Source organism: Zeus faber (genome assembly GCF_960531495.2).
Source record: "Zeus faber genome assembly, chromosome: 13".
NCBI classification, from domain to species: Eukaryota; Metazoa; Chordata; class Actinopteri; order Zeiformes; family Zeidae; genus Zeus; species Zeus faber.
In genome coordinates this window covers 3,960,017-3,987,887 of record NC_137198.1, presented here as the reverse complement: position 1 = coordinate 3,987,887, position 27,871 = coordinate 3,960,017, and the positions used below count along the sequence as shown (strand labels likewise).

The 27,871-nt window shown below is 47.4% G+C and overlaps 3 protein-coding genes across 6 annotated transcripts in view; 2 read left to right on the top strand and 1 right to left on the bottom strand.

Moving 5' to 3' along the window:
* tecpr2 (tectonin beta-propeller repeat containing 2) overlaps positions 1–10,490 on the top strand; it is a 37,852-nt gene extending 27,362 nt beyond the window's left edge. For 3 of the 4 annotated variants that reach the window (XM_080012826.1, XM_080012827.1, XM_080012825.1), the window contains exons 19-27: positions 1,132–1,273; positions 1,473–1,713; positions 2,039–2,128; positions 2,972–3,069; positions 3,159–3,294; positions 4,503–4,651; positions 4,802–4,943; positions 5,155–5,304; positions 9,655–10,490. In XM_080012826.1, the coding sequence (XP_079868952.1) occupies positions 1,132–1,273; positions 1,473–1,713; positions 2,039–2,128; positions 2,972–3,069; positions 3,159–3,294; positions 4,503–4,651; positions 4,802–4,943; positions 5,155–5,304; positions 9,655–9,794 (1,288 nt within the window). In that variant the 3' untranslated portion in view covers positions 9,795–10,490. Of the gene's footprint in view, positions 1–1,131; positions 1,274–1,472; positions 1,714–2,038; positions 2,129–2,971; positions 3,070–3,158; positions 3,295–4,502; positions 4,652–4,801; positions 4,944–5,154; positions 5,305–9,654 lie in introns of those variants that run through there. The other variant, XM_080012828.1, reaches the window with a different exon arrangement.
* A 2,624-nt stretch (positions 10,491–13,114) lies between these two features.
* On the bottom strand, positions 13,115–14,678 carry ankrd9 (ankyrin repeat domain 9). Its single transcript, XM_080012806.1, has one exon. It carries the CDS (start codon positions 14,461–14,463, stop codon positions 13,582–13,584), a length of 882 nt encoding a protein of 293 aa, XP_079868932.1. The 5' UTR covers positions 14,464–14,678; the 3' UTR covers positions 13,115–13,581.
* Positions 14,679–15,547: 869 nt separating this feature from the next.
* The window catches only part of rcor1 (REST corepressor 1), a 13,907-nt gene continuing 1,583 nt past the window's right edge, over positions 15,548–27,871 (top strand). The window contains exons 1-10 of the mRNA XM_080012776.1: positions 15,548–16,420; positions 16,497–16,556; positions 19,928–20,008; positions 22,757–22,809; positions 22,946–23,107; positions 23,213–23,331; positions 24,203–24,269; positions 25,225–25,275; positions 25,438–25,638; positions 26,004–26,081. Of these exons, the coding sequence (XP_079868902.1) occupies positions 16,264–16,420; positions 16,497–16,556; positions 19,928–20,008; positions 22,757–22,809; positions 22,946–23,107; positions 23,213–23,331; positions 24,203–24,269; positions 25,225–25,275; positions 25,438–25,638; positions 26,004–26,081 (1,029 nt within the window). The 5' untranslated portion in view covers positions 15,548–16,263. The remainder of the gene's footprint in view (positions 16,421–16,496; positions 16,557–19,927; positions 20,009–22,756; positions 22,810–22,945; positions 23,108–23,212; positions 23,332–24,202; positions 24,270–25,224; positions 25,276–25,437; positions 25,639–26,003; positions 26,082–27,871) is intronic.

Below are 27,871 nucleotides of genomic sequence, written 5' to 3'. Positions count from 1 at the left end.
AACTGGACTGGACTTAACTGGACTGGACTAAACTGACCTGGACTAAAGTGGAGTGGACTGGACTGGATTAAAATGGTTTGGACTGGACTGGGCTAAAGTGGACTGGACTGAACTGGACTACACTAAACTGGGCTCGACTGGACTGGACCACACTGGAGTGGACTGGATTAAACTAGACTGAACTGGACTATTGGATTGGACTGCCTCTCACCTGCTGTACAGTGACTTATCCCCACCCCTTCGCCTGGGTCGGGACACGGTACTGACTGGGAAAACTCAAGGGGGTGAGCCTGTCGGTAGGGGGCGGGGCCGGTACGTCAATCAGCAGTGGTGCACAGATAAACCTGTACAGAACAGTGGTGTACACAGAGCTCCTGGATCAGTCAGATCTTCTATTGACTTCCAAATATCCATCACTGTGGTTTAGCTTCACCTCAAGACAGTGGAGAAGAACCTGGTGAAACATGGAGACCATGTGGAGAAGTGGAAACCACAATAGTAAACCACATCCATTATTTTTGTGATTATAATTTTAATCTGCGAGATTTTAGAACCCTGAACAGTTTTTAGGAAGATGTCGCCCGTCCAACGCATCACAACAAACTTTCAGACCTCTGTTATGGCTCCAAAGGGCCAAATACATCCACAGCAGGTCCACAGGTAGGTTCTCCACCTTCAGTACCATCCAGCCCCATGTCCTGCTGTTCCAGGTCCCTGGCACATCAGGGGACCTGGATCATGGACTTCCTGGATGAACAAAAGACAGGTTGACTGGTTTGAGGTCTTGTCCCTCAGTCTGTGGAGACTGGAGCTCCAAACATTTGGACTCCGAGATGGAGGACACGGTTCTAACATTTCTCTGTTCAGCCTGTTTTGGGAACCTCAGCTAGTCACATCGCCCCCTGCAGGCCGAGTCCATATCCTCAGTCCAAACGTCCAAACTGATCCAGCTGATCCGGCTGTTTTGTTCATCTCTTGAATGTTTTTAACCGACGTGCATTTAATGATTTTGTGTGTTTTATGTTTATTTATTTGTATTTTTAGAAGTAGTCCTGTTTTATCATCTGTTCACCTGTCAATCAAAGATTGATTGATGAATAGATGGATAATCCCTCCTGTACTGTGTTGCAGTGAGGCCCAGGGTCTGCAGCTGGTGTGCCTGGCGCTGGGCAGTGGGGGTGTGATCTGGGCCTTGGACTCTAGTGGCAGCCTCTGGTTCAGGACCGGGATCTCAGCCACAGCACCGCAGGGCGATGACGCCCACTGGTGGCAGGTACTGGTCCATCTGGTTCAGGAGCCCTGAATCAGAATCCCGAATAACCAGGCAGCTATGATGTCCCATCAAACCCCGGAATCTGAATATTATATTTAAACACAGATCCGGATTTAAACACCTCAAACCACTTTAAACACCTTATTGTGTTAGAGACCCCTCTGATTCCAGATCAGTAATCCAGACCCTCTGATTTCAGATCAGCATCACAGACTACGTGGTGTTCGACCAGGGCAGTCTGTTCCAGACTTTACTTCAGGCGTCTCACAGCGTTGCCTCCGTAACGAAGGCTCCAGTGGAGAAGATGGCTGAGTGTCTGCGCGTTGCCTTCCTCTCCCAGAATGCTCAGCAGCAGCCCAGCCTGGTCAGCGCCAACGCCAGTGGGGTGTGGGTGGCGTCCGGACGCAACGGCCTCCATGTGGCCAGAGGCTCCCTGGTTGGTCAGTAGTTATATACTGCTACTACTATTTTGGCCAGTATTGAAACTAAAAGTAATAAAGTGTTATCCTATGAAGTGTTGTGACTTACTCACTGTGCATGGTCATGTAGCAGACTCCGCTCAGGAATTCTACCCCGCCCATCTCATTATCATATGTCATTATCATAAAGAAGAAAATGGAACAAATTGATTGAACGTTTGCTCAGAGAAAATAGAAAAACACATTTATTTCTCATTGATTTCATCACCTGATAAGGAAATTAATATTTATTGTTATTTGCAATCATTAAAGCTGTTTATCTGTTTTCTGATTGGCTGCTGGACAGGAACCTTCTGGCAGGAAGTGGTTCCCAGGGGAACACTGTCTACCACCAGGTGGAGCTACATCACTTCCTCTGCAGGAGCCCAGAGAGCAGGTGCACACGCACACACACACACCTTAGAAACCGATCAGAACCTGTAGCCAGAGGTCATGGTGCACGTCAAGGTGCACATCACCGTCATGGTCAAGATGCACGTCATGGTGCATGTCAAGCTACACGTCACGGTCACGATGCATGTCACAGCCAGGAAGCATGGCACGGTCACGATGCACGTCATGGTCAAGGTGCACATCAGGGTGCATGTCACAGTCAAGGCTCATATCATGGTGCACATCATGTCACAATGCACATCACAGTGCACAATAAATAAACTTGGAAAAAGGAACCTTAACGGTGGAACTACACCATGCGCAGTGCACGGGCAGTGCTCGTATAACTTTTTGTGTCCAGAGATCATAGCACATATTGTGAGACAGTCTGAACAAGATTAACATGTTATGTCATTTTTGAACAAGTAAGAAGCAGAAATCACAAAGGTCATTTTTATTTTTCACACAATAACTAATAAAACCATTGGTGGTATTTCAGACATAAAACCTATTCTCAAACTGTGTTAAAAAAGATTGAAATCGCTGGTATTTCAATACTCCTCTCTATGACAACATCGATGCGTCAGGGACGCTTCACCATGCAGCTGGTGGAGCAGGTAAAAAACAGTGCTCCGCCAACAGTCAAAAAATGGAGAATAAAAAAATAAATAGAATAGAATAAAAAGGGAAATAAAGAACAACAAATTGAATCAAAATACAATTTTCAAATTTATCACAGGGTTCTGGGGGGGGGGGGTGCAGTGACCATGTGGATTCAACCTAAAGAGTGTGTGTGTGTATGTGTGTGTGTGTGTGTGTGTGTGTGTGTGTGTGTGTGCGTGTGCAGGGACCTTCCTGTGGCTGGCTCAGAGCAGAAAGGATCTGTTCTGTATCTGGGATCAGGACGGAGAGATGAGACCCAGCAGCATCACACTGCCAGCAGAGGTATGGAGGAGGGGGAGGGAGAGGGCTACTGCTGACCAGCTGGCTGTGTTTCTACTGGTTTTAGTGGTGTTCCACTGCTGTGTGTCCAGGTGGAGCTGGTCCAGCTGTCGGCCTGTATTGATGCTCTCTGGGGGTTAGACGTCCAAGGCTGTGTCCACATCCGCACCTTGTCCTCCAGTTGTCCTATCGGTATGCACTGGACTCGCCTGGACCTCAGCCAGCTTGGTAAATCTTATCTTATCTTTATCTTATCTTATTTTATCTCAAGATACTTAATGAATAACAATGTCTCTAGATGTACTAAATAGTTAGGTATTTACTTGATATTTCCCCAGATTATCTAAACATGTATCACATTAAATCACAGTGATCGAAGGATTTGGCCTTTACGCGGTAAAACGCTATTCAGGGAATAGGCGCTATTCGGCAAATAAGGGAAATTATTTCTAACAAAGAGTAAAACAAGGTTTCTTTGATTCATTTCACGCACTGCACTGTAACTTTTACGCATTCTATGTATTCTATTTTTTTACTTTATGCATTCTATGTCCTTTTACAGAATGTATTTTACTTTGCATCTTTCTCTGCTTTCTTGCCTTATTGTTGAAATGTGCTATATAAATAAACTTGCCTTGCCGTAGTAGATCAGTGTGTGACAGTAGATCAGTGTGTGACAGTAGATCACAGTGGATCACACATTAGATTTCACCAAGACTTTCCCTGCAACAAATTAGCAAAATAATGTGACCCTCTCTTGAAAAGACATTTGGACCCAAGGCACCAAACAGTTGGTGTCAGCATGTGACACTAGGTGGCAGTATATAAAACATCATTACAGAAACCTATATGTCTGTAGGTAGGGCCCTCCTAAATTCACGGCTGTGAACTTTGGCATTGAGCTCCAGCCAATAATACTGTTATGTAGTTTCCAGCTGATAAAGTATATATAGCTGTGTGGGTATGTGGGTGGGTGTGTGTGGCTGTTTTTATCCCTGTTCCTCACTGTCAGTTATCACATGACTGACCTGTCTGCCTGCCTGCCTGCCTGCCTGCACGTCTGTTTGTCTGTGTGTCTGTCTGTCTGTCTGACTGTCTCTCTATCTATCTTTCTGACTGTGTCTCTCTATCTGTCTGACTGTGTGTCTGTCTGTATCTGTATGACTGTGTGTGTGTGTGCGTCTGTGTGTGTGGGTCTTTCTGTCTGTCTGTCTGTGTCTGTCTGTTTGTCTGTCTGTCTGCCTGTCTGTGACAGTTACAGTCCAAGTGTTACAGCTCTGTCTGATGTGTTTCCATGGTGATCAGTAAACATGGTGTTAACATAGTTTTCAATCTGTATTTCTCTCTAAAAGCTGCTGAAAGCAGAACCGCCATTTAAAGAACATAAAATTGATGGTTGTTTCCGTTGGAGTAACAGTGCCTGCCCCCCCTCCCAGGGGGCGTGCGGCTGCTGAGCGTGTCGTGTGGAACGCAAAACGTTTGGGCCGTGGACGCGCACGGAATGGTCTACTTCAGGGTCGGCACCCAACCACTGAACCCCAGCATGATGCTTCCTGCCTGGATCTGCATAGAGCCACCCGTACAGGTATGACACCCGCCCTAACCTCCAGCCTCACCCCACTCTAACCTCCACCCTTACCACACCCTGATCCCCGGTTCTGTAGAGCCGCAGAGCTCCTAATGAGTAAAATGAAATCTGCATATAAATCACAGACCCCCACCTCCCCCCCTCCAGCCAGCAGGGGTGCAGCTGCTCAGTATTCACTCCAGTCCTAACGACCGGATCCTCTGGGTTCTGGACTCCAGAGGCAGCGTCCACGTCAGAACCGGCCTCAGCGAGGAGATGCCTGTGGGGACGGACTGGGAGCAGGTTCCAGGTACTTCTACTGTAGTACTGCTGTAGTACTGCAGTACGACTGAACTACTGTAGTATTGTAGAATGGTGCTGTAGTACTGAAAGACCTTTGGAAAAACGCATGAAAGTCAAGTTGTTTTTAGGTGGAGTATCACACAATAGATTGAATCATCAGGTTGTTGTTGTGAACAATATGATCACATTATTATTGGTAATAACCCCCCGTGCTGCAGGCCTGGTCGCCAGTCAGCTAGTTCTGAGTTTTCGCAGCGTTTGGGTTCGGTGTCCAAACGGAGAAATCGCCCGTCGCTACGGCAATAGCCGGAGGAACCCTGCTGGAGATTACTGGAAGAAGATACCAGGACGAGCTCAGTGGCTAACTGGTGAGTACACAGCAAGTACACACAGTACACAACAACTCAACTCAACTCAACTCTATTTATATAACACCTTTCATACAAACATGCAGCCCAAAGTGCTTCACATAGCAAAATCAAAAAACACGACAAATCACAACAATTTAACAATAAAATGTTAAAAATCAATAAATTGAAGTCAATAGAATCAAGGGATAAAATATAATGTAAAAAAAACAATGAATGGAACTTAATAACTAAAGCTATAACATTACTCCAAGTTCAGAGCCAGATTAAAAAGATGGGTCTTTCATTTCCTTTTAAAAATACAGGCGGAGCGTGCCATCCTGATATCCAGAGGCAGCGAGTTCCACCCTTTAGGGGCATAAAAACAGAGGGCACTCTGACTGCTTCTTTTATGGGACAGATAAGGAACATTTAAAAGAGAAGCAGCGGAGGAGCTTCGTGATCCGGCTGCAGCATTAAATGACAGGAAATCTCTGGTGTAGGGAGGAGCAAGGTCATTTAAAGCTTTAAAAAAGTAAGAGATCTTTACTATCTGTTGGATAAGCTACAGATAGTGCAGCGTCTTAAGCGGTGGGGGAATGTCTTCCGTTTTTTTTTTAATTAATTACATTTCGCAGACGGTTTTATCCAAAGCGACTTACAATTGTTCAATCACCGACGGACGCAGCCATCAGGAGCAATTAGGGGTTAAGTGTCTTGCTCAAGGACACTACAGCATGCTAGCAGGAGGAGCCTGGGATCCAACCAGCAACCTTTAGATCACTAGACCACCAGCTCTACCGCCTGAGCTACCATCCCCCTTTTCTTTGTTGTAGTTAGGACTAGTGGCGTAACGGAACATAGTTGATCCGTAACACATCGCCCCCCACGGTTTGGCTCGCACGTGAACCGCAGATCAATTGCAGAATTGAACCGTTATAGTGAAAAACCGAAGCCCGGGCCGTGGCAGCCGGAGCTCAGCTGGAGCGCAGCTTGTGCCTTCTAATCACTGAAATAATAGGTGCGCTCCGATTCAATAAAATGACGTATTCTACAACATGTGTCACTTGATTTGTCCACTTGAGAGGGCAGAGCAGAGACCGGCAGCTTGTGAGACGTGACGGCGCAAGCTCACAAGACACAACCCAGGGATACGGTTTGGATCGTGATATCAAAGATAAGATAATAATGTGAAACAGAACACAATGCTGTGATGTGATGAGTAGAATTAGGAAAAAAGTTGGATTCGGGTTAGGGTTAGGAGCAGAGACACGCAGCAGCAGAGACACTCGCAGTCGCGTAGAAGAGTTTGTCTCTTTGTTCAACGAGAGGGACAATCCTGATCCCTGAAAAGAGGCGGCTCTTACAGCTCCCAAGCATTTCTTCTATCTATGAAGTTTTATGAAATATTTTCTTTATATTTATTGCACCACAAAAAAAGAACATTATTTATAAGGATTTCACGTCGACTGGACTCAAAGTGACTTATTGAGAAACGATTGTTTTCTTTACAAATCAGGACTCCATAGGGTTGGTGCTGAAGATAATACGTATGTTTAAATGGAATGGATTGATGTATTGAGAGACGCAGACTTCTCTACAACAGCGACTGTACCTCGCTTCATTCTCAACCGATTTCCATGAAATTTAGTTTGTTATGAACGTGAGAAATTAAACATGATAGTGGTTACTGTTATTGGATTTTAATTCAGTAACTGGGGGCAGATCTAATCATATTATTTCATTCACTACCATGTTTAAAGTAAGAAGGAATCATACGCGCCTCATGTTGCACTTGAGTATTAAATATTTTATATATGTTAAGATTTAAATTAAACATTGGACATCCAGAATGTTGTTTTCATTTAAGACCATGGGCAAAAGGTCTTTGCTTTAAGTGCTTTACAGAATAAATGTAAAGCAAAGTTATTTAATATTTATCTCCTTTTTTTTTTGTGTGTTTTTTTAGTTTTTTTTGTTTTGCTGATTGGAAAAATGATGCGATCCGTGACTCAAAACCGTGGTACGATCCGAACCGTGAGTTTTGTGATCCGAGTTAAGACTCTGGACTAGCTGTAGCTTTCTTATAAATGTTTTAGGTAATCCAGTAAAAAGGGAATTGCGATAGTCTAAACGGCTCGTGATAAAAGCGTCGGTGAATATTTCAGAATCTTAAAGTTAAAAACGGTCTGACTTTGGCGATTTTCCCGAGACGAAAAAAGGATTTTCTAATGACCTTGTTGAAATGAGTCTAAAATCACTCCCATGTTTGTGATATTTTAATCTCTTTTAATCACTTTTCAGTGACCACCAAGCACGGAGCGCGGTTTGGTGCTCTCTGAAGAATCTCAGTTTTTCCTCATTTGGCTTTAAGGTTTTTTCCCATCCATATATGAATGAGATAGTCAGTGAGACAGGCAACGAGAGAATGCAGTGCATTGGGGCCATTTGACAGATTTACAATTGTGTAGCATCAGCATAAAAATGGTCATTGACATGGTGATATAATGAAAGCAAAACTGGGCAGAGCATGCTTCCCAGAGAAATACCATATTCAGGACCATGGGTCCCTGACACATAAGCACCGAGGCTGACAAAACACTGTATCAGTAAGATATGACTGGAACCAAGCAAATACGCGCTCAGAGAGACCCGCCCATTTCTCAAGTCTGTCCGTTGAAATGTGGTGCCCGTTTGGATGGGGTGCTGCACCGAGGTCTGAGAGGAGGACAGCAGCATTGTTTGCATCCACAATAATCTTCAGGTGGATTACAATTTTCACTAGGGTGGTCTCTGTGCGGCGGTTCGCTCCATAATCAGATTGGAGCTTTTCCAAAATGCCGTTGTTGGTTAGATCAACATTCTAACATCCAAGTAGTTGATTAAAAACTATTTTGACGAAAAGTTTACCAAAGGAAAGGTCATTCAGTAATGGGTCCGGCATTGCTTCGCTCTGAGACACCTGGATTGGATTTCTTGAGGTTGAGCTTTTACCGTCGATGTCTTGAAAGCTGTGGGGAAGAAGCCGACACGATGGAGGAGTTTATCTGGGGTCTGGCCCTCAGGGTTAAACAGGGACAATTCACATTTTCACATCTTATTGTCCGAGTTTTTGATCAACATAGATGTTGATTTGCAGCAGAAATTAGTGAAAAACTGTTGTGAATTTACTGGAAGTAGAAGAATGTCGGCGCCATTTGGTTTGTTTGAGGAGCGGGCTCTTTGTGACCCTGACCTTAATCCTCGTCATTGGAAGTTATGTAAGTCCAGGCTTTGTCTCTTGGAAGTTTTTGCATCCAGCAACTTGCGCCTTGTGGAATGTACAGCGTTTACCAATGGTAGACAGACAACTTGAGCTGATGCTGCGTTTAAATGAAACTTGGAAAACTGTAACCCGTGCTGCGTTTTACAAAACCCCGAGAAACTACCATCGCTCACAGAAGGTGTTTTCGCATCGCGGGAAGTTCTAAGGTACCGACTGAACAACTGTCTTCCAGGCTCCAGGACAGTCAGTCAGAGTTTTAAAGTCGTCGTTCAACTTTTTAGGATTGTCGTGGCTTGATGTGGTTCGATCTGATGTGCGTGACCACTGAGGACGCAGCGGTTCATGGAGCACTGGGTTCATGTGGGGCCCCGGCGCCCCTGGAGAACAACAGCTTTCCGTGTGAGGAAAGCGGACGTGCCGGACCATGACCGGGACATTCCCATCCCACGGAAGCAACCGTTTTTTTGGTGCCTTATTCGTTTAGTATACAGTTATAAGTATCGATATAATTCTCGATAGCAGGGCTGTCAAATAATTAATTGTGATTAATAACAGTTTGCCAACTTACTCAAATTTTACCTTAAAGAAAGATTTTCTGTTTAAGAAGCAGAGCATTGAGTTGTATCCAAGCTTTGATTTGGTTGTTGAAAAGATAAACAAAAAAATAATCAAAATGTATTTAATGGTATTTTCACCATCATTCTGTGGATGAACCAACCTCTTTACGTTCTATATCAAAACATGGAAAGTGCATATAACAATAAACACTATATTTATATAAAACATACATAACAAATAATAATATTTTTACTGCAGAGCCTCATATTTAAACGTTGTAAACTGGATTGCTCGTTAAAAAGTCTTTGTCGTAAAACTTTGACGACGGTCCCGAACGACTCGGCGCCATCTGTAAAAGCCACAGTGCACCCCCCCCCCCCAAGCTACGTCAGTTACTCGGATGTAAAAACACAGAAAAACGCATTTGGTTGCTTCAGTGCTTGTGCTCTGTGCCATGACAATGAGTTGAATCTACTTGAACTTGAACTAACCTATGCCCCCCCGCCCCTGCCCTCCCCCCACGCCCCTGCCCCCGCTCCTCCCTCCAGTCTCTCCAGAGGACGAGCTGTGGGCAGTGACCCCCAGCGGCTGCCTCTGTCGTCGTCTCACCAAGCCCCTCCGGCGACGCCCCGCTAAGCTCCGCCCCTCCAGCTCCACGGATCAGGAAGACGAATGGGAAGTCATCTAGTGGCAACTTCCTGTTCTGTCTCGCTTCCTGCTCAGACAGGAACTTCCTGTTCGACAAATAAGCTCCTCCTCTCAAAGGAAGTTGGCGCAGCAAGCTGCAAAGTGCTGTGGGGGGGGGCACTGGAGAGAGCGAGAGAGAGAGATGGGAGAGGGAGAGAGAGAAAGGGCGGAGCTTCCATTCATCTTTTCTCATTTATCAAAGTTTCTTCAGTGACGTCCTGTCGACACGATGAAACGTTCTAGAAAATATAGAATTTCACAGCGTGGACTAGGTGACGGCATGAATTTAACACTCACTCACTTTCAGCAGCATCGTGTTTATTACTCTTCTAACTGCATCCTACTTATTATGGGCTGGATCCATGCAAACACATTTTAACCTTTTAAACCAATCTTCAATCTGCTTGAAACCATTGAATGGGTTTGTTCCAGCCTTGTTTAGGACCCTGTTGCCATAACAACCGACTGTTGGCCTGAATAATTAGACAAATAATTGGTTTGACTGTAAAGTATCACTGAGTGCTACTGAGTATTACTGAGTACTACTGAGTATCACTGAGTATTACTGAGTATTATTGAGTACTACTGAGTACGACTGCGTGTAGTTATGCTGGATGTAAGGAGAGAATAACAGTTTCCGTGTCATTCATGTGTTTTATCATATTTTCCTCCATTCAAATAAACATATTTACATAAAACTGGAACTTTTAGTCTTTGTGTCTTTCTGGAAAATGCTCCAACTCTGTTACCTGACCCAAACTGATGTTGATTCCCTCATCTCATCCCTCATTCCACCTCCCTTGAGCGTCACCTCCCTGGAGCGTCCACCTCCCTGGAGAGTCCACCGCCCTGGAGCGCCCACCGCCCTGGAGCGCCCACCGCCCTGGAGCGTCCACCGCCCTGGAGCGTCCACCGCCCTGAAGCGTCCACCTCCCTGGAGCGTCCACCGCCCTGGAGCGTCCACCGCCCTGGAGCGTCCACCTCCCTGGAGCGTCCACCGCCCTGGAGCGTCCACCTCCCTGGAGCGTCCACCGCCCTGGAGCGTCCACCGCCCTGGAGCGTCCACCGCCCTGGAGCGTCCACCTCCCTGGAGCGTCCACCGCCCTGGAGCGTCCACCTCCCTGGAGCGTCCACCGCCCTGGAGCGTCCACCTCCCTGGAGCGTCCACCTCCCTGGAGCGTCCACCTCCCTGGAGCGTCCACCTCCCTGGAGCGCCCACCGCCCTGGAGCGCCCACCGCCCTGGAGCGCCCACCGCCCTGGAGCGTCCACCGCCCTGGAGCGTCCACCGCCCTTGAGCGTCCACCTCCCTGGAGCGTCCACCTCCCTGGAGCGTCCACCTCCCTGGAGAGTCCACCGCCCTGGAGCGCCCACCGCCCTGGAGCGTCCACCGCCCTGGAGCGTCCACCGCCCTGGAGCGTCCACCTCCCTGGAGCGTCCACCGCCCTGGAGCGTCCACCTCCCTGGACAGTCCACGCCCTGGAGCGTCCACCTCCCTGGAGCGTCCACCTCCCTGGAGCGTCCACCGCCCTGGAGCGTCCACCTCCCTGGAGCGTCCACCTCCCTGGAGCGTCCACCTCCCTTGAGCGTCCACCGCCCTGGAGCGTCCACCTCCCTGGAGCGTCCACCGCCCTGGAGCGTCCACCTCCCTGGAGCGTCCACCGCCCTGGAGCGTCCACCTCCCTGGAGAGTCCACCGCCCTGGAGTGTCCACCTCCCTTGAGCGTCCACCTCCCTTGAGCGTCCACCGCCCTGGAGAGTCCACCGCCCTGGAGCGTCCACCTCGGTGCCACTGACCTCATACTTCACCAAGACCTTTGAGAGACTAGTTCTGCAGCATCTCAGGTGGTTCTGGTTCTGCAACATCTCAAGTGGTTCTGGTCCTGCAGCACCTCAGGCCCCGGGAGATTTACTTCCTCTACCCCCTGCAGTTTGTGTACCTGGCCAACATCGGCGTGGATGATGCCATCATCTACCTGCTGCACCAAGATGATTTTTTGTGTTTTTAACACCATCCAGCCCTTTCTGCAGAGCAGCCGACGGCGAGACCGACCACGACATGGAGGCCTGGATCAACGACCAGGACATGGAGGCCTGGATCAACGACCACGACATGGAGGCCTGGATCAACGACCAGGACATGGAGGCCTGGATCAACGACCACGACATGGAGGCCTGGATCAACGACCAGGACATGGAGGCCTGGATCAACGACCACGACATGGAGGCCTGGATCAACGACCAGGACATGGAGGCCTGGATCAACGACCAGGACATGGAGGCCTGGATCAACGACCAGGACATGGAGGCCTGGATCAATGACCACGACCCACAACACAAGACCCTCTTTGGTCTTGTGTTGAAAGGACAGAGCAGTGGGTCCTCCTGAGGAGGCTTCAACATGTGCAATAGGCTGCTGCAGATGTTCCACCAGTCGATGGAAGCAAGTGCACTCCTCTTTGTCTTTGTGTGCTGGGGAGGTGGCATCAAGGTGGGCGTGGCCAACAGGCATAACAAGCTGGTGAGGAGGGTGAGGAAAGCCAGCTCTGGTGTCAGGCTTGAACTGGACAGTCTGGAGGTAGTTGCAAAGAGGAGGATGTGGACAAAGATCAACGGCATCCTGGAGAGCCCCGCCCACCCGCGAAGAGCTGAGCACCATCAGGCTCATCCCTCCACGGTGCACGACGGAGCATGACCTAACCCAACCCCAGCACCTGTCAGCTGAGCCCCGCCCGCCCTCACTTTACACCTGGATTATAAACATGGACTGTACAGCACAGACACTATAATAACACCTTAAATATCGACGCCGTTGTTACTTCTATTAGGATCATTAGTACTATCACCTTATTATTCATACTGTTATTATAGACTGATGTTATCACTGTAAGACACTTTACCACTGTTACTACTGTGCACCGGTAGTATTAGTAGTATTTCAGTACTGTAACTAGTACTTACTATATACTTACTAGTACTGACTATACTGGGCTCAGTACTGGTCATAGTGTACATAGAGAAATGTGTACTTATGTGTTATTTTTATTTTTGTGTTTTATTTCCAGTGTTGCTCAAAAACATTTACTTCCAGTTTTGTCTTGTTTCTGTTCATTTTATTGAATATTCCCGTTATTTAAAATCATGTTAAATAATGCGCCAAAGCTTTAACATGTTTTGACTTCCTGTTTCCATGTTCAGACACTGCATTTAAACTCTGCTTCTTATATTATATTTTATATTATATTATTTTATACTGTAGCAGATGACTGGGTTCAAATGGGGATGTTCCCCAGAACAAACAACAACAGTTTTAGGAAAATATATTTATTTATTCAATGAAATGTCAAGGAGGCGGAAAACAAACATGGACAGTTAATGGATGGAGAGCTCAGGGGTCCAAACCAGGTGGTACAACTCCAGACCATGTGGTACAAGTCCGGACCAGTTGGTACAGGTCCGGACCAGGTGGTACAGGTACGGACCAGGTGGTACAGGTCCGGACCAGGTGGTACAAGTCTGGACCACGTGGTACAGGTCCAAACCACATGGTACAAGTCCAGACCGGGTATTAGATTCAAGATTCAAGATTACAAGTCCAGACCAGGTGGTACAGGTCCAAACCACGTGGTACAAGTCCAGACCAGGATTAGATTCAAGATTCAAGATTACAAGTCCAGACCAGGTGGTACAAGTCCAAACCAGGTGGTACAGGTCCAGACCAGGTGGTACAGGTCAAGACCAGGTGGTACAGGTCCAGACCAGGTGGTACCTGTCCAGACCATACGGTCGGTTCACAGAGTAGCATCCTGTTGCAACCTGAAGTCCAGAGGCTTCAGAAAGTCTGGCAGGGAGTCGAGCTGCTCCGCAGAGACGGAGCGGCTCAGGCTCTGCATGGCCTGGACAAACAGTGGTGGAGGAGATAGCGCCGCCAGCCAGCTGAAGGTCTCTTCTCCGACCAGGGTCCGCCACAGCTCAGCACGGCTCCGCAACTCATCCTGTCGCTGGAAGCGCACCTTGGGCATGAAGAGCAGCAGGTATCCCAGACACAGCAGAGTCCTGTGGACGTCTGTCTCCAGGTTGGATGGTCCCTTGCAGATCTGCTGCAGCACACAGTCCAAGGGACATTCCCCCGCCAGGTCGGTCACGTATGGAGAAGCGCCGTGTGCGAGCAGCAGCAGCACACACTCAGGACGCACAAGGTCACAGGCAACATGCACAGCGCTCTTTCCTCCGTGCACGTCATGCGGACACATGTTGTTGTCCAGGTATTCCTGCCGCTCCTCTGAGCCAAAATGCCGCGCCGTGTCCAGGATCATTCTAAGCATGTGCAGTCTGTTGTGGCGCACAGCCAGTGCCAGGTGCGGCGCGGCGGAGGTTGCGCAGCAGCGGAAGCTGGGCCCTGGCGGCTCCAGTGCACGAACAGAGAATCTGGCCAGCAGGTGCCGCGCGTACGGCTGGTGGTCATGCACGAGCGAGTAGAGCAGCGCCTCAGACGGCGTGAAGGTGGCGGCCCGGCCCTCCTCCCAGTGCAGCGCCTCCATGCTGCGCATGTCCTCCAACAGCCACACCGGCAGCTGGTCCCGCACTGCCTGGTAAAAGGCCAAAGAGGTGCGCCGGCACTGCTGCTCCGACCGGTAGTCTGAGCAGTGCTGTGGCCCCACGACCCAGGGCATGGCTTCACCCAAGCACACCTTCTAACCACACCTTCCAAAAAACCACACTTTCTAACAACACCTTCCAGCAAATCACTGATTTCTGTTGAATCCATACAGCGAAGTAAAAGCACTTGGATCCATATGAAGCCCTAAGAGGTTCTCTGTCGCTCTGTCGCTGTTTCCTTTTGTCCTTCTGTCCTTCTGTTGCTCTGTCCTTCTGTCGCTCTCTCTCTCCTGAGCCAAAGCCCGTTCCCTGAGTCCGTGGCCGCTTTTTAAAGCCCTCCATCGGCCACCCGCGTCACGCTGTCGCTCTGCTGGCCAGAGCTTCATTCCAGTGGGCCATGTGACGTCTCTGTCCAGGGTGTCCTTTTTTGCAGACGTGCAACAGTTTGTTTTGGTGTCGAGCTGCATAGCGAACATAGCGAACTGCAGCTATTTAAAGAAGCAGCCTGAGATTACATCCCATAATAACATGCACTATCCTACAGTTCACAATAAACATCTTTACATCTATTTATTTACATTTCTATTTATATAATTTATATCTATTTGAATAAAGTGCTGTGCAAAGGCTGTAGGCACTTTAGATGTTCCACAACACTTTGTCTGCCTGTCTCATTAATTTAATAATTTAATATCCATAAATAAAATCATATTGAGCTCAATAAAAACACCTGCACAGTACTTCCAGTATGTGCACCGAGGAGGGGAAGGGCCGTGGCGCCTCCCGGCGGCGGCTTCCTGCATCACACTCTTTAAAATGCATCAACACCTTCAATCACACGAATCAAAGCGGAAATAAAAATAAAACACAAACGACGACACGGTGTCGTGAGATGATGGAGCCCAGCGGGGACGGAGAGGTGGAGCCCAGCGGAGGCGGAGAGGTGGAGCCCAGCGGGGACGGAGAGGTGGAGCCCAGCGGAGGCGGAGAGGTGGAGCCCAGCGGAGGCGGAGAGGTGGAGCCCAGCGGGGACGGAGAGGTGGAGCCCAGCGGAGGCGGAAAGGTGGAGCCCAGCGGGGACGGAGAGGTGGAGCCCAGCGGAGGCGGAGAGGTGGAGCCCAGCGGGGACGGAGAGGTGGAGCCCAGCGGGGACGGAGAGGTGGAGCCCAGCGGATGAACCGCTTTAGCGACGGCTCAGGAGGGAGCGCTCGACAGGAAGCGGCGGCGCCCTCTAGCGGAGGAGAGCTTCGTCATTTCCGGTTAGCGCCCAGTCCGCCACTGTCGCTGAAACTTTCCTCCAGTCGGAGCGGACCTTTTATCTTTCACCCCGTTCTGCTGCAGCCGTGGAGTCCAGGAGGACCAGCGGGACCAGGGGGCTTTGGACCCAACTGCTCAACCTGATATCATTACTTCGTCGTTTCCTTTAGCCTCCAGCTAGCCGTTAGCCTTTAGCCTCGCCCCATAGAGAAGCAGCTGATAGTTAGCTTCTAGCTAACCGTTAGCGTCTAGCCTCACCCCATAGAGCAGCAGCTGATCGTTAGCCTCCAGCTAACCGTTAGCCTTTAGCCTCGCCCCATAGAGCAGCAGCTGATAGTTAGCCTCCAGCTAACCGCTAGCCTTTAGCCTCGCCCCATAGAGCAGCAGCTGATAGAAAGCCTCCAGCCTCGACCCACAGAGCAGCAGCTGGTAGTTAGCCTCCAGCTAACCGTTAGCCTCGCCCCACAGAGCAGCAGCTGATAGTTAGCCTCAAGCTAACCGTTAGCCGTTAGCCTCGCTGCATAGAGCAGCAGCTGATAGTTAGCCTCCAGCTAACATTTAGCCTTTAGCCTCGCCCCGTGGAGCAGCAGCTGATAGTTAGCCTCCAGCTAACCGTGATGCCTGCCATGCTGGAGAAGAGCATGGAGCTCTCTGGGAAACGGAGAGGCCGAGCTGCAGGGAACCACCCAGGGAACAAGACGCTGTCCTCCAATGGAAACAGCAGCAACTCGTGGGAGGATCTGAGCTCCGGCTCCAGCAGCGAGGACGAGCCCGGTACGAGACAGATGCCGCCGCTGATACTGTTTCCTCTGGTTCTTCTTTCTCACTGTTTCCCTGGTTCTGTGTCCAGGTGGAGGCGGGATGCGGGTCGGAACCCAGTACCAGGCCGCTGTCCCAGACTACGACCCAGGTACCGGAGCTCCAGGCACCGGGACCTGGAGCGGGAAGTGATCTAAAGTAGCATTTAAGGGTTTATTATGAATGTTATTTAAAGGGGGCCTATTGTGCTCATTTTCAACAAGTTAATATTGGAATTTATTTGCTGAAAATTCCGTTCAGATGATGCATTCTAGCTGCTCTTACATGCCTCTAATCATCCTGTTCTTAAACGGGCTGTTTGTTGTGGGTGGAGCCACCCCCCTGGGGCCCCTAGTTCCGAGCCAGTGGGATTCGTGAGCGCAAGTTTCGGGTTCTGTGAGCTTATGGGGTTTGAGCCTTCCTCCGGGTTCCGTTGTATTTAGTCTGTAAATTATAAAGGATTTCACCTCATCAGTCCACAAAAATGTGTTTCTGAACAAATTTTGAGGCAGGGAATAGTCAATCCAGTTGCTGAATCTTCATATTTGATCTACAGTCTCATTTAAAAGTTCCATGTGGGGATTTGTTGTTCAATGTAAATGTCTGAAAATAAAATAAATAAATACATCTACAAATACAGCTGCAGGTGCAATACACTGGATCCAGGCACGTATTACAGTTTTCCGAGTTTCTGTAGTGCCGGGATCAGACTACACAAATTTATACCAGATTTTATCGTGGCTGACAAATTTTTAGCGTTTGGCCCGAATATGAATGTCGGGAATGACCAACGGGCGTCTTTACCGCGTGTAGTGTGGACTTTAGTTCACCTCATGTTGGCGCTACGCGGTAGCACATGACCAGATGTTGTAATAATCCATCCAACAAGTCAGAACCCCTGACGCCAGAACTCCTTACGTCAATGATTTACAACACAGTGTTCTTGTTTCTTGCGCGTGAATGGGAGCAAGTGTAAAGATGGCGGAATTCGGCGCACAACGTGAGGTGAAGGTGAATTAAGGTTTTCATCTTCAATTTTGCAACATAAATGTATACCGTAAGAACGGTATTACATGGAAAGGCTTACGATTCAGAGCCGTGGTTGTTTGATACCGTGGTTGAATCAAATTAAAACAGACATTATAATTGAACAGAACACAATTTTCAAATTGCAAAGCCTGCGATATAAAGCATTTTTTTTTTTTTCTTCTTCTTATGTTACGTTACACAATAGGGCTGTCCAGGGCAGGCTCTTCCTTTAGCCCTAATAGGCAACCGCCTAGCGCGCCATCCCGGGGGGGGGGAGGGCGAGTGACCCCTGTCTCCCTCTCCGAAGATGCTTGTGCCAGAACAGTGTGTTTGTCTTTTATTTTACGTCTCCTACTGGAACAGAACCATGCGTAATGGAGACACCTTCTCCATGCCCCCCGATTGTTTAAACCCAGGGCCGGCGTTTGCTGCTGGCTTATGCTCATCAGTGTGATGCTTATGTTATTCATATCAATTCAATTCATCATAACATGTGGGTGTGGCCTACAGGAAGGAGCAGTTTGTTGTATCTGTGTTGTGTTTTCATACTATAGAATAATTTATTGATTGTGTTATGTCAATAATACAGACGATAAGGAACTTAAAAAAAAAATTGCATACTCAATTGCAATCCGGACGGACGGACACAAAAGAGGAACCGGCCCTTCTTAGAAGTTTCTGCGGTACCAAAACAGCTTCTTTGACCGGTTAAAGTTTTCCGGGTTTTGTGAAACGCAGCATGAGTTACAGTTTGTTTGAATTTTCATTTAACCCAGCATCGGCTCAGGTTGTCTTTCTACGCATATCCAGCGTTACCCAGTCCACAGGGCACAAGCCATTGGAAGTGAATGAGTTCCAAGAGACGAAGCTTGGACTTCTATCACTGATGATGTCACAAAGTGCCCCGCTCCTGAAACAAATCGAAACGCCTCGAAATGTTCTTCTACTTCCGGTTAGGGTACAGTTTCATTGATTTCTGCACCAGATGCAGATCGATATTGATCAAACTGGAACGACAAAACCTTTGAAAAGTCCCGGTTCTAACAAGACCTCAACCGTGTCTGTGCATGTTGCGGTTCTTGGTGTTTCAGGTACTTTTAGGCTAAACAAGAAGATTAACAATGTTAATCCCGGCAATAAAAAAAGCGATAAAAACAGTTTTTTATTGGTTTTGTTAGGCGAAACGCACAGCAGCCTACGGTCTATTTACTGCATACTTTTTCAAATTAGGGATGTTCCCTGAAGATGGACGAGTGGAACCATCAGTCGAAACCCATCAGTCAACTGATGATTCTTCGAGTCGAGCAGTGGATTTTTTTTTTTCCTTTATGTCAGTGTGCATTATAATAAGAGGATAAAACAGATAGAAACTTAGAAAATGCGCAGGGATAATAAGGGAATAATAAATAAGGGGAATCATAAATATTTATATCCATATATGTGAACGGAGCACGGTGTAAAAAAAAAAAGTAAACACTTTTTACTTGTTTTATTTGGAGGAACGGAGAGGACTGGGGCACAAGTAGCACTGGGTATCATCAAGATTTGAATCGTACCACTACTCTTATGGAGACTGCTTATCAGTCCCGTACTTTAACGGTACTCTTATCGGTTCTTTTTTTAAATTTGTTTTTATTTTTTTTAAGAGAAATGAACACTGCTTTATTTTCTGCACATTTCGCGAGAGGAGAGAGGACGATCAGGACGCACTCTGCGCCCTCGTCTCCTTGTGTGTGAAAGGCGGGCAGAGGGAGCCCCCCCTCACGCATATCTTTGGCGATAAAGCAGTTCTGATAATAGCAAAATAATTTTTAGACAAATATCTTCATCTTATTGCAAGTTAGAAATGTGTTACCTAGCCGAAATAAATAGAAAAATAAATTTTCTGAATTTCTCCAATAGCGTCAACGCTAACGATAATGTCTGAGCTTATCGATGCTACGCTCTCTGAATAGTTTAATATTCACATCGAACTGCCAAATCCCATTCAACTGACCAAACTCTGTGGGGTACAGCCCTGGTTCTAATTCTGCTGAAGCCCAAGGGTTTGGCTGCAAATGTGAAACGCGTCCTTTCAGCACCTTTTCTGAACCGACAGCTCACAAGAGAAATACTGGGTTGTCTTATTTCACAGTTTGTGTGTTAGTAGGCCCACCGGAGACCCAAACGTTTCACTGCATATATGTATGAAAGTATGTATATGTATGTGACAAATAAAAAATCTTGAATCTTGAATGTGCACAAGCACTGAAAAGGCAAGTTTTTCCATAAGAGGTCCCCTTTAAGTACCTATTTTAATTACTTTATATGTATTATGCGTGTTGAAGTGTTTGTTTGAGTGACATCCTACTGTCATCGGAGCTTGGCTGAGCTTTCCAGCCTCAGCTTTTGATTCATGTTGCGTAAAGAAGGACATTCCTCAAAACTTTCCTTCCGACCTTCTTTGTGCTGCAGACATTGCCAGAGCCGCTCAGGACAGAGAGAACCTGGGCATGATGGTCTGGATCCCCAGCTCCAATCTGAGCGACAGCAAATGTGAGTAGAAGCTTCTGGTGCCGCAGGAACATGGAGGTCCTGACAAGGTGTTCCTCACCTCCACACCGGGCCATGGACAGACACCACGTCCCCTCTTTAGTGCGTTAGGTCCTGGGGATGCAAATTTAAAGGAAATTTCCTGAATCTATTGTTGTTAACCTTAACAAACAGTCGTTGATTTATTGGTACATAAAAGCTAATGACATCACCAGGGGATGACTTCACGCACCTCCGGGATTTTGTGACGGGGCATTTCATTTGAAAATGGAGACGTTCCAGACGAGAATCGTTGAGCTGGTTCTTTCGTACAGGAATGGGGGGATATCTATTATCTTGGCGCAAGTTAAACTTTTTGCCGTCCTCTGCGAAGCAATGAGTCAGATGTTACGTAGCAGATCATGTCCGGTGCAGATATGGACAATGAGACGCTAATAAAATGACTAAACATTACTGAAATTCTTAATCATGAACACACACGAAATTTATATATATTTTTTAAAATATATTTTATTGCAGTCGTCAACATAGCAACCCTGCTTGTTTCGTTTTGCTGTCATTCCTCTCCCATGCTCGTTTTGTTGTTTTTTTTCCTCCCCCCGTGCCGTTCAGAGAGATGCCGTTATCCATATCCACCGTATCTACAGTCTTCCATCTGAACGCAGCATTAGTTGTTGAGAAACAGTAAACATAGTTTCCTCCTCGGCATCGAGGCGCGCGCAGCCATGTTTGTTGTTTGTCCTTCTTCCGGAAGCCTCCATCTACTTCCACCACTATTTCCTTCTCTACTGGGCATTTTTCTTTCTCCACTGCCCGTGAGTACTACTATTTCCTGCCTATTTTTTTCTCATAACACCCTGCACCCCGCAAAGACGCCCATTGATACAACGACAACAAGACTGCACTGAAGACCGGTTGTTCAGTTCTTATCGAAAACACAAATACAGTACAATACAATACAAATTTAATTTAAACACTTAAACCACCAGAGGGCAGTGTCTAACTGTTTCACACCTACAAACCAAACCAGATGGTGGTGCCGACATCCCCTCAGGAATCGGATGTGTAGCCAAGCCGCACAGAGCAGCTGGTGTTAAGTGTTATTACGTGGACTTGGAGGTGAGAACCCCGTAGAGTCAATTATTACTTTTTTTTTTTTTTTACCTTTATTTTTCCGGCAAGTGCCCTTGACATCAAAAATCTCCTTTACAAGGGCGACCTGGTCGATGTCTTCGCAACGCACCTAGAGATTATGCACGATAATTTCTTAACCGAACATAATAGCTAACCTAATTCCTACCTAGCTAACTAACTGATTCCTAAAACATAATGCAGTACAGTATGCTCCATACAGTACAGTAAGGCAGTGGGCCTGTGTGAGTGTCTCAGTGCTTTTTGTTAGGACCCCTGGTGAGGTCAGCGTTGACAGTTCTTATGTCTTGATGTAGAAACTCCGTCTCAGTCTCTCTGTTCTCGCTGTGTGACTGTGGAGGCTCTTGCCCGACCGCAGCAGCTGGAACAGTCTGTTGTTGGGGTGGTGAGGATCCTTCATGATCCTGCAGGCTCTGCTACTACACCTCCTGGTGTATAAGTCCTGCAGGGAGGGGAGGGTAGTTCCAGTGCTACGTTCAGCTGAATGCAGCACCCTCTGCAGGGCCCGCCTGTCCTGAGCAGTACAGCTTCCAAACCATAATTCTTTTGCTGGTGAAAGTTACAGGAGGATATGAAATATAAACACACCATTGACTGTCTTCCATGTTATGTTCAAGGACTTCTGGAGAAACTTTTCAGTTTACTGCGCTCCTGCTCGTCACTTGGGCTCTGTGCCTGTGAACTTTATTAGACATACATGTGTGTCCAATTATTATAAAATATTTCCAGGGGTGTACCAAACTCAGAATTTTCAGTCGAATCGGAATCGACTGTTCAATGCGTATATGAAAGGGGCAGGGCTCTCTGCGATCGGGGCGCACAGAGAGCTGTGCCTGCATCTGGACAATTCACACATATGAAAATATATTTATGATTCCCCTTATTCATAATTCCTCATTGTTGGAGGAAACTAAAAAATAATAATAAAATTTGAAACCGCCGTCACCTACAAACTGCGAGGAAGAGTCTTAGCAGTAGCAGTCATTTAACAGCATTAGTCTGAAGATACAGGATCTCGTTGATTTGCAATTGAGTGATAAATCTTCGGTTAACGAAGTGGACTGATAAACTGATATCACTCAAGAATTCTTGTCGGAGAAGTTGAGAGTTGTCTGGAGGCGAATTCCCTGTTGCTGCCATTCTGTTGATTTAATCCTGGATTGCAGTGAGAATAAATATCAGGGATATAAATAAATACATGATGCCAAGTTAAACGCTGTTTTGTTGAGGACAGACCAGGTAGCAGTGTGGGGTCCACTTAGAGGACCCACCAGCCAGAGGATCCATGAACAGCCCAGGTCTTAAACAGTCCAGATTTAGAAGTCTGTGGCAATCCAATGACATCTAATTAAAATGTATCATCCGAAGATCCCGAACTTGATAGGAAGATGTTGTTCTTGGGAAGCACCATTAATTCAGGCCCAAATGACATAAAATATCACGCATAAAAACACAGACCTCAGGTACTGATACAAACAATGGACTGACTTGGATGCCATCTTGGAGGGCTTCTTGGATGTTCTCCAGAACTTCCTGGACCCTCTGGCTGCTTTTGAAAGAGACGTAGCAAAGTGTTGATGTGCTTTTTGTTTCTTTCAGTGGACGAATACATCGCCATCGCCAAGGAGCGGCACGGCTACAACATGGAGCAGGTGAGGTCTGGGTGGTGGACTGGGTTCAGCCAGATTTAGTGGTAGTAGTCTGGGACTGGGTGCATCTTGTGGGTGGTGGTCTGGGACTAGGTGCAGCAGCTTTGGGTGATGTTGACCCAGAAGTGTGGTCCCACAGGCCCTGGGGATGCTGTTCTGGCACAAGCACAGCGTGGAGCACTCCCTGGCTGACCTCCCCAACTTCACCCCCTTCCCTGACGAGTGGACGGTGGAGGACAAGGTCCTGTTCGAGCAGGCCTTCAGCTTCCACGGCAAGAGCTTCCACCGCATCCAGCAGATGGTGAGCTCACTTCCTGTTTAGTAAGGGGCCACTTCCTGTTTAGTAATTGGTCACCATAAGAGGTCACCCCCTGTTTAGTAAGAGGTCACTTCCTGTTGTGAACAGCTTCCTGATAAGTCCATGTCCAGTCTGGTCCGGTTCTACTACTCCTGGAAGAAGAGTCGCAGCAGAACTAGTCTGATGGATCGCCACGCCCGGAAGACCAGGAGGGACCGGGAGGAAAGGTACTGGTTCTACTAGGAGCAGCTACTGGTTCTATGCGGGGATGCAGTCAACCCAATTTTTAGGCAAATGTGGCTTTTTGACATTAATTTGGGTGACCTGTGTGAGTCCTTCAGATCCAAAGGATCTGGGAACCCAGCATTTTCCCACACGGCTGATCTTAAAGAAGCAGGCAGCTCCTGTGTGTCATAAGCCTTGCACGTTCCTAACTTCCCAACGACTTCCAGGTGTTTGGTTCCGCAGCTTAAGGTTTCCGGGTGGAACTCGTGCTTGTGAAATTTGCATCCGCATTGCATTTGCATATTCTCCATACGACTGTATGCTGCGTGATCATTATTTCCAAATAAAGTGATTTTCTTTATAAAAACAAGATTTGGTCTTCAAAAAGTATTTTTCCAAAAACCCGGGTCATCTTATAGTCAGAGTCGACCTATATTTGGGTCAATACGGTACCTGAGAAGACGTTGACATGGCTCTCCGGTTTAAAGCACTCCAAAGCAGGAAGTGATGCTGCATTCACACAAACTCTTGAAACAAATTTGTGTCAATTGAGGCTACCGGGAGCTGCTGCCGGTCCGACCGGGAGCTGCTGCCGGTCCGACCGGGAGCTGCTGCTGGTTTTAATGAGAGTTGCTGCTGGTTTTACTGGGAGCTCCTGCTTCTGATGATTCTATTGGGTCTTGCTCCTGCTGGTTCTATTGGGAGCTGCTACTGCTGCTGGTTTTACTGGGTGTTGCTGCAGGTTTTACTTGGAGCTGCCGCTGGTTTAGGCTTCAGTTTGATACAGTCAGTGTTTTAGCGAAGTCTGATGGAAACAAACATTCTGCTTTTAAAAACAACATAATAAAGTTTTACTATTTTGTTGTGTTGCAGTGAGGACGAGCGGAGTACTGCAAACTCTCCCAATGAGGCAGAGTACCAGGCCAAAGAACTCAAAGAGGTGAAGTACTGCATTAGTATTTACTGAGAGTTGCGTGGCAGTTCCGCCTGCCACACACCACCCAATTGGTGTTTTCAGTGCCCTCCGGTACAGAGAGACAGACCATGGAGTAGAAACGAACACATTTATTGTAGAGAGTGGGCTGGGTGGAACAAGCTCTGGAGCAGATGGACAGCAGGTCATGACAGGGCTCCTCTCCTGAGTGAGTGTGGGGATGGGGGTTTTACCTGTTGCCTGTTAGACCAACCAACGAGCAACAGATGTACAGCCACACTGATCCTGGGCCCAATTACCTAGACCCAGTACAGGTGTGGCTGCTCAAACCACACCACCTTCACACCACAAGGTAGAACTGCAGTAGTATATACTAAGAGGTGAAGCACTGCAGTAGTGTCTACTAGGAGGTGAAGTACTCTAGTAGTATCTAACAAACAAATTTAAATAAATCTAAAATAAAAACACAGGAACAGGAGTTGGGAACCGGTGCGCACGGCGCAAAGCTGTCTGCAGGAGAAATTACAAAAAAAAAACTCAGCAAAAATTCTCTGATTTAGGTTTACGTTTTTTATTTTCTATACAAGTAAGAAACTAAGGAAACAAACAAATCTAAATCTTTCTCTATGATATTGTATTATACATTTCTGTTTTATCACGGTTCAGAGTTGCGACCAGCTCCAACCAGTATTGTACAATACAGGCTGTGTACAATACTTTGGGAGTCTTTGCTGTTTTTTGCTGCTAATCAAAAGTGAATTCTTTTCACGTTCACAAATCTCTATTTTTATGGACAAATAAATGAACTGAGCCTCACACAGAAGTAATTCTAGTTTTAATAAATACTATTAATTACAAATAAAATCTTTTAATGCTACTACTATTAGTACTCTATAATAATGTACTAATTAAATAATGTACTAACAAACTGTCTGGTTTACTGTCTGGATTTCTGTTTCAGCCAGCTTCAGGAGCTGAGAGGTCAGAGGTCAAAGAAGCCAGTGACTTAAAGGTCTGTCTCACTCTCTCTCTGTCTGATTCGTACCTCTGTTTCCTCATTCTGGAGCTTTGTTTTCACTTTTATCTGAGCTGCTAGTGTTGGTTTGTCAAGACATGGAACTGGAGGCCGCTATTGTTTATTAACTCTGTGATGCTAACAGCTGGGTTTTTGTAGCCCAGTGCAGCAGAGAAGCCGGCCCACGTGAAGAGGGAGGTTCAGGGGCTGATGGGTAAAAACCTCCAGCGGGCGAAGAAGAAGCCCCCTAAAGGCATGCACCTGAGCCAGGGGGACGTGGCGGCCATGTCCTCTAGCGCCCCCGCTGCCCAGGGGGTCATACGGCAGCTGGACGTCGAGCTGGTCACCATCAAACGACAGGTAGGGTCTGTGGAGGGCTGATCACTGTACTGGGTTGTGATTTGCTAATCAATATACTGGGCTGTGATTGGCTGATCAGCCTTGGGTAGTTGACTGTACAAACAATGAGTTTAACGTTCCCTCCAAAATGGAAGAATTCTGATGTAAATTAATTTTTCTCATTCAAGATGTTTGATCAAAACAAAGATAAATTGGCTGAAACTGGATCGTGTACTATCTACTGAGCAGGGCTTGGAGCCGGTGACTTCCTGTCACAGGCGTTCTTATGAAATGAAGTTTAAAACATATAGATGTATACATCCAATGTGTCAAGAGTCCTGCAAAATGTGTCATTATTATATAATACTAATGTCTTGTCTCCTCAGATCCAGAACATCAAACAGACCAACAGCTCACTGAAGGACCAGCTGAGCTCTGGAGTGGACCAGTACCGCATCCCTGAGGTAACCATGGCAACACGAACACTACCGCTCTGGGCTCTAGTCTCCTGCAGGGTTGGACAGACTGGATTGAAGGACAGTGACATTGAAGAACAGCGACGTGTTGAAGGATGGAGTTAAATGACAGTGACTATGTTGTGGACAGTGTTTAAGGACCAAATTTAAGAACGGTAACTGTTGAAGGATAGTGGCAGTGTTGAAGGACAGAGTTAAATAATGGTGACGGTGTTGAAGGACGGTGATGGTATTGAAGGACGGTGTTGAAGGACAGTGACGGTGTTGAAGGACAGTGACGGTGTTGAAGGACAGTGACGGTGTTGAAGGACAGTGACGGTGTTGAAGGACAGTGACGGTGTCGAAGGACAGTGACGGTGTTGAAGGACAGTGACGGTGTTGAAGGACTGTGACGTGTTGAAGGACTGTGACGTGTTGAAGGACCGTGACGTGTTGAAGGACAGTGACCATGTTGAAGGACGGTGTTGAAGGACGGTGTTGAAGGACAGAGTTGAAGGACAGTGACGTATTGAAGGACGGTGTTGAAGGACAGTGACGGTGTTGAAGGACAGTGACGGTGTTGAAGGACTGTGACGGTGTTGAAGGACAGTGACCATGTTAAAGGACGGTGTTGAAGGACAGAGTTGAAGGACGGTGACGGTGTTGAAGGACGGTGACGGTGTTGAAGGACGGTGACGGTGTTGAAGGACGGTGACGGTGTTGAAGGACAGTGACGTGTTGAAGGACAGTGACCATGTTAAAGGACGGTGTTGAAGGACCGTGGCGTGTTGAAGGACAGTGACGTGTTGAAGGACAGTGACGTGTTGAAGGACAGTGGCGTGTTGAAGGACAGTGACCATGTTAAAGGACGGTGTTGAAGGACAGTGACGTGTTGAAGGACAGTGGCGTGTTGAAGGACAGTGACCATGTTAAAGGACGGTGTTGAAGGACAGTGGCGTGTTGAAGGACAGTGACCATGTTAAAGGACGGTGTTGAAGGACAGTGGCGTGTTGAAGGACAGTGACCATGTTAAAGGACGGTGTTGAAGGACAGTGGCGTGTTGAAGGACAGTGACCATGTTAAAGGACGGTGTTGAAGGACAGTGACGTGTTGAAGGACAGTGGCGTGTTGAAGAACAGTGACGTGTTGAAGGACAGTGACCATGTTAAAGGACGGTGTTGAAGGACAGTGGCGTGTTGAAGGACAGTGACCATGTTAAAGGACGGTGTTGAAGGACAGTGGCGTGTTGAAGGACAGTGACCATGTTAAAGGACGGTGTTGAAGGACAGTGGCGTGTTGAAGGACAGTGACGTGTTGAAGGACAGTGACATGTTGAAGGACAGTGACCATGTTAAAGGACGGTGTTGAAGGACAGTGGCGTGTTGAAGGACAGTGGCGTGTTGAAGGACAGTGGCGTGTTGAAGGACAGTGACCATGTTAAAGGACGGTGTTGAAGGACAGTGACATGTTGAAGGACAGTGGCGTGTTGAAGGACAGTGGCGTGTTGAAGGACAGTGACGTGTTGAAGGACAGTGACGTGTTGAAGGACAGTGGCGTGTTGAAGGACAGTGACCATGTTAAAGGACGGTGTTGAAGGACAGTGGCGTGTTGAAGGACAGTGACCATGTTAAAGGACGGTGTTGAAGGACAGTGGCGTGTTGAAGGACAGTGGCATGTTGAAGGACAGTGACGTGTTGAAGGACAGTGACGTGTTGAAGGACAGTGACGTGTTGAAGGACAGTGACGTGTTGAAGGACAGTGACCATGTTAAAGGACGGTGTTGAAGGACAGTGACCATG

Bases quoted from the DNA above. Each gene is read 5' to 3' on its own strand.
- ankrd9 (XM_080012806.1), bottom strand. From the start codon at position 14,463: ATGCCCTGGGTCGTGGGGCCACAGCACTGCTCAGACTACCGGTCGGAG.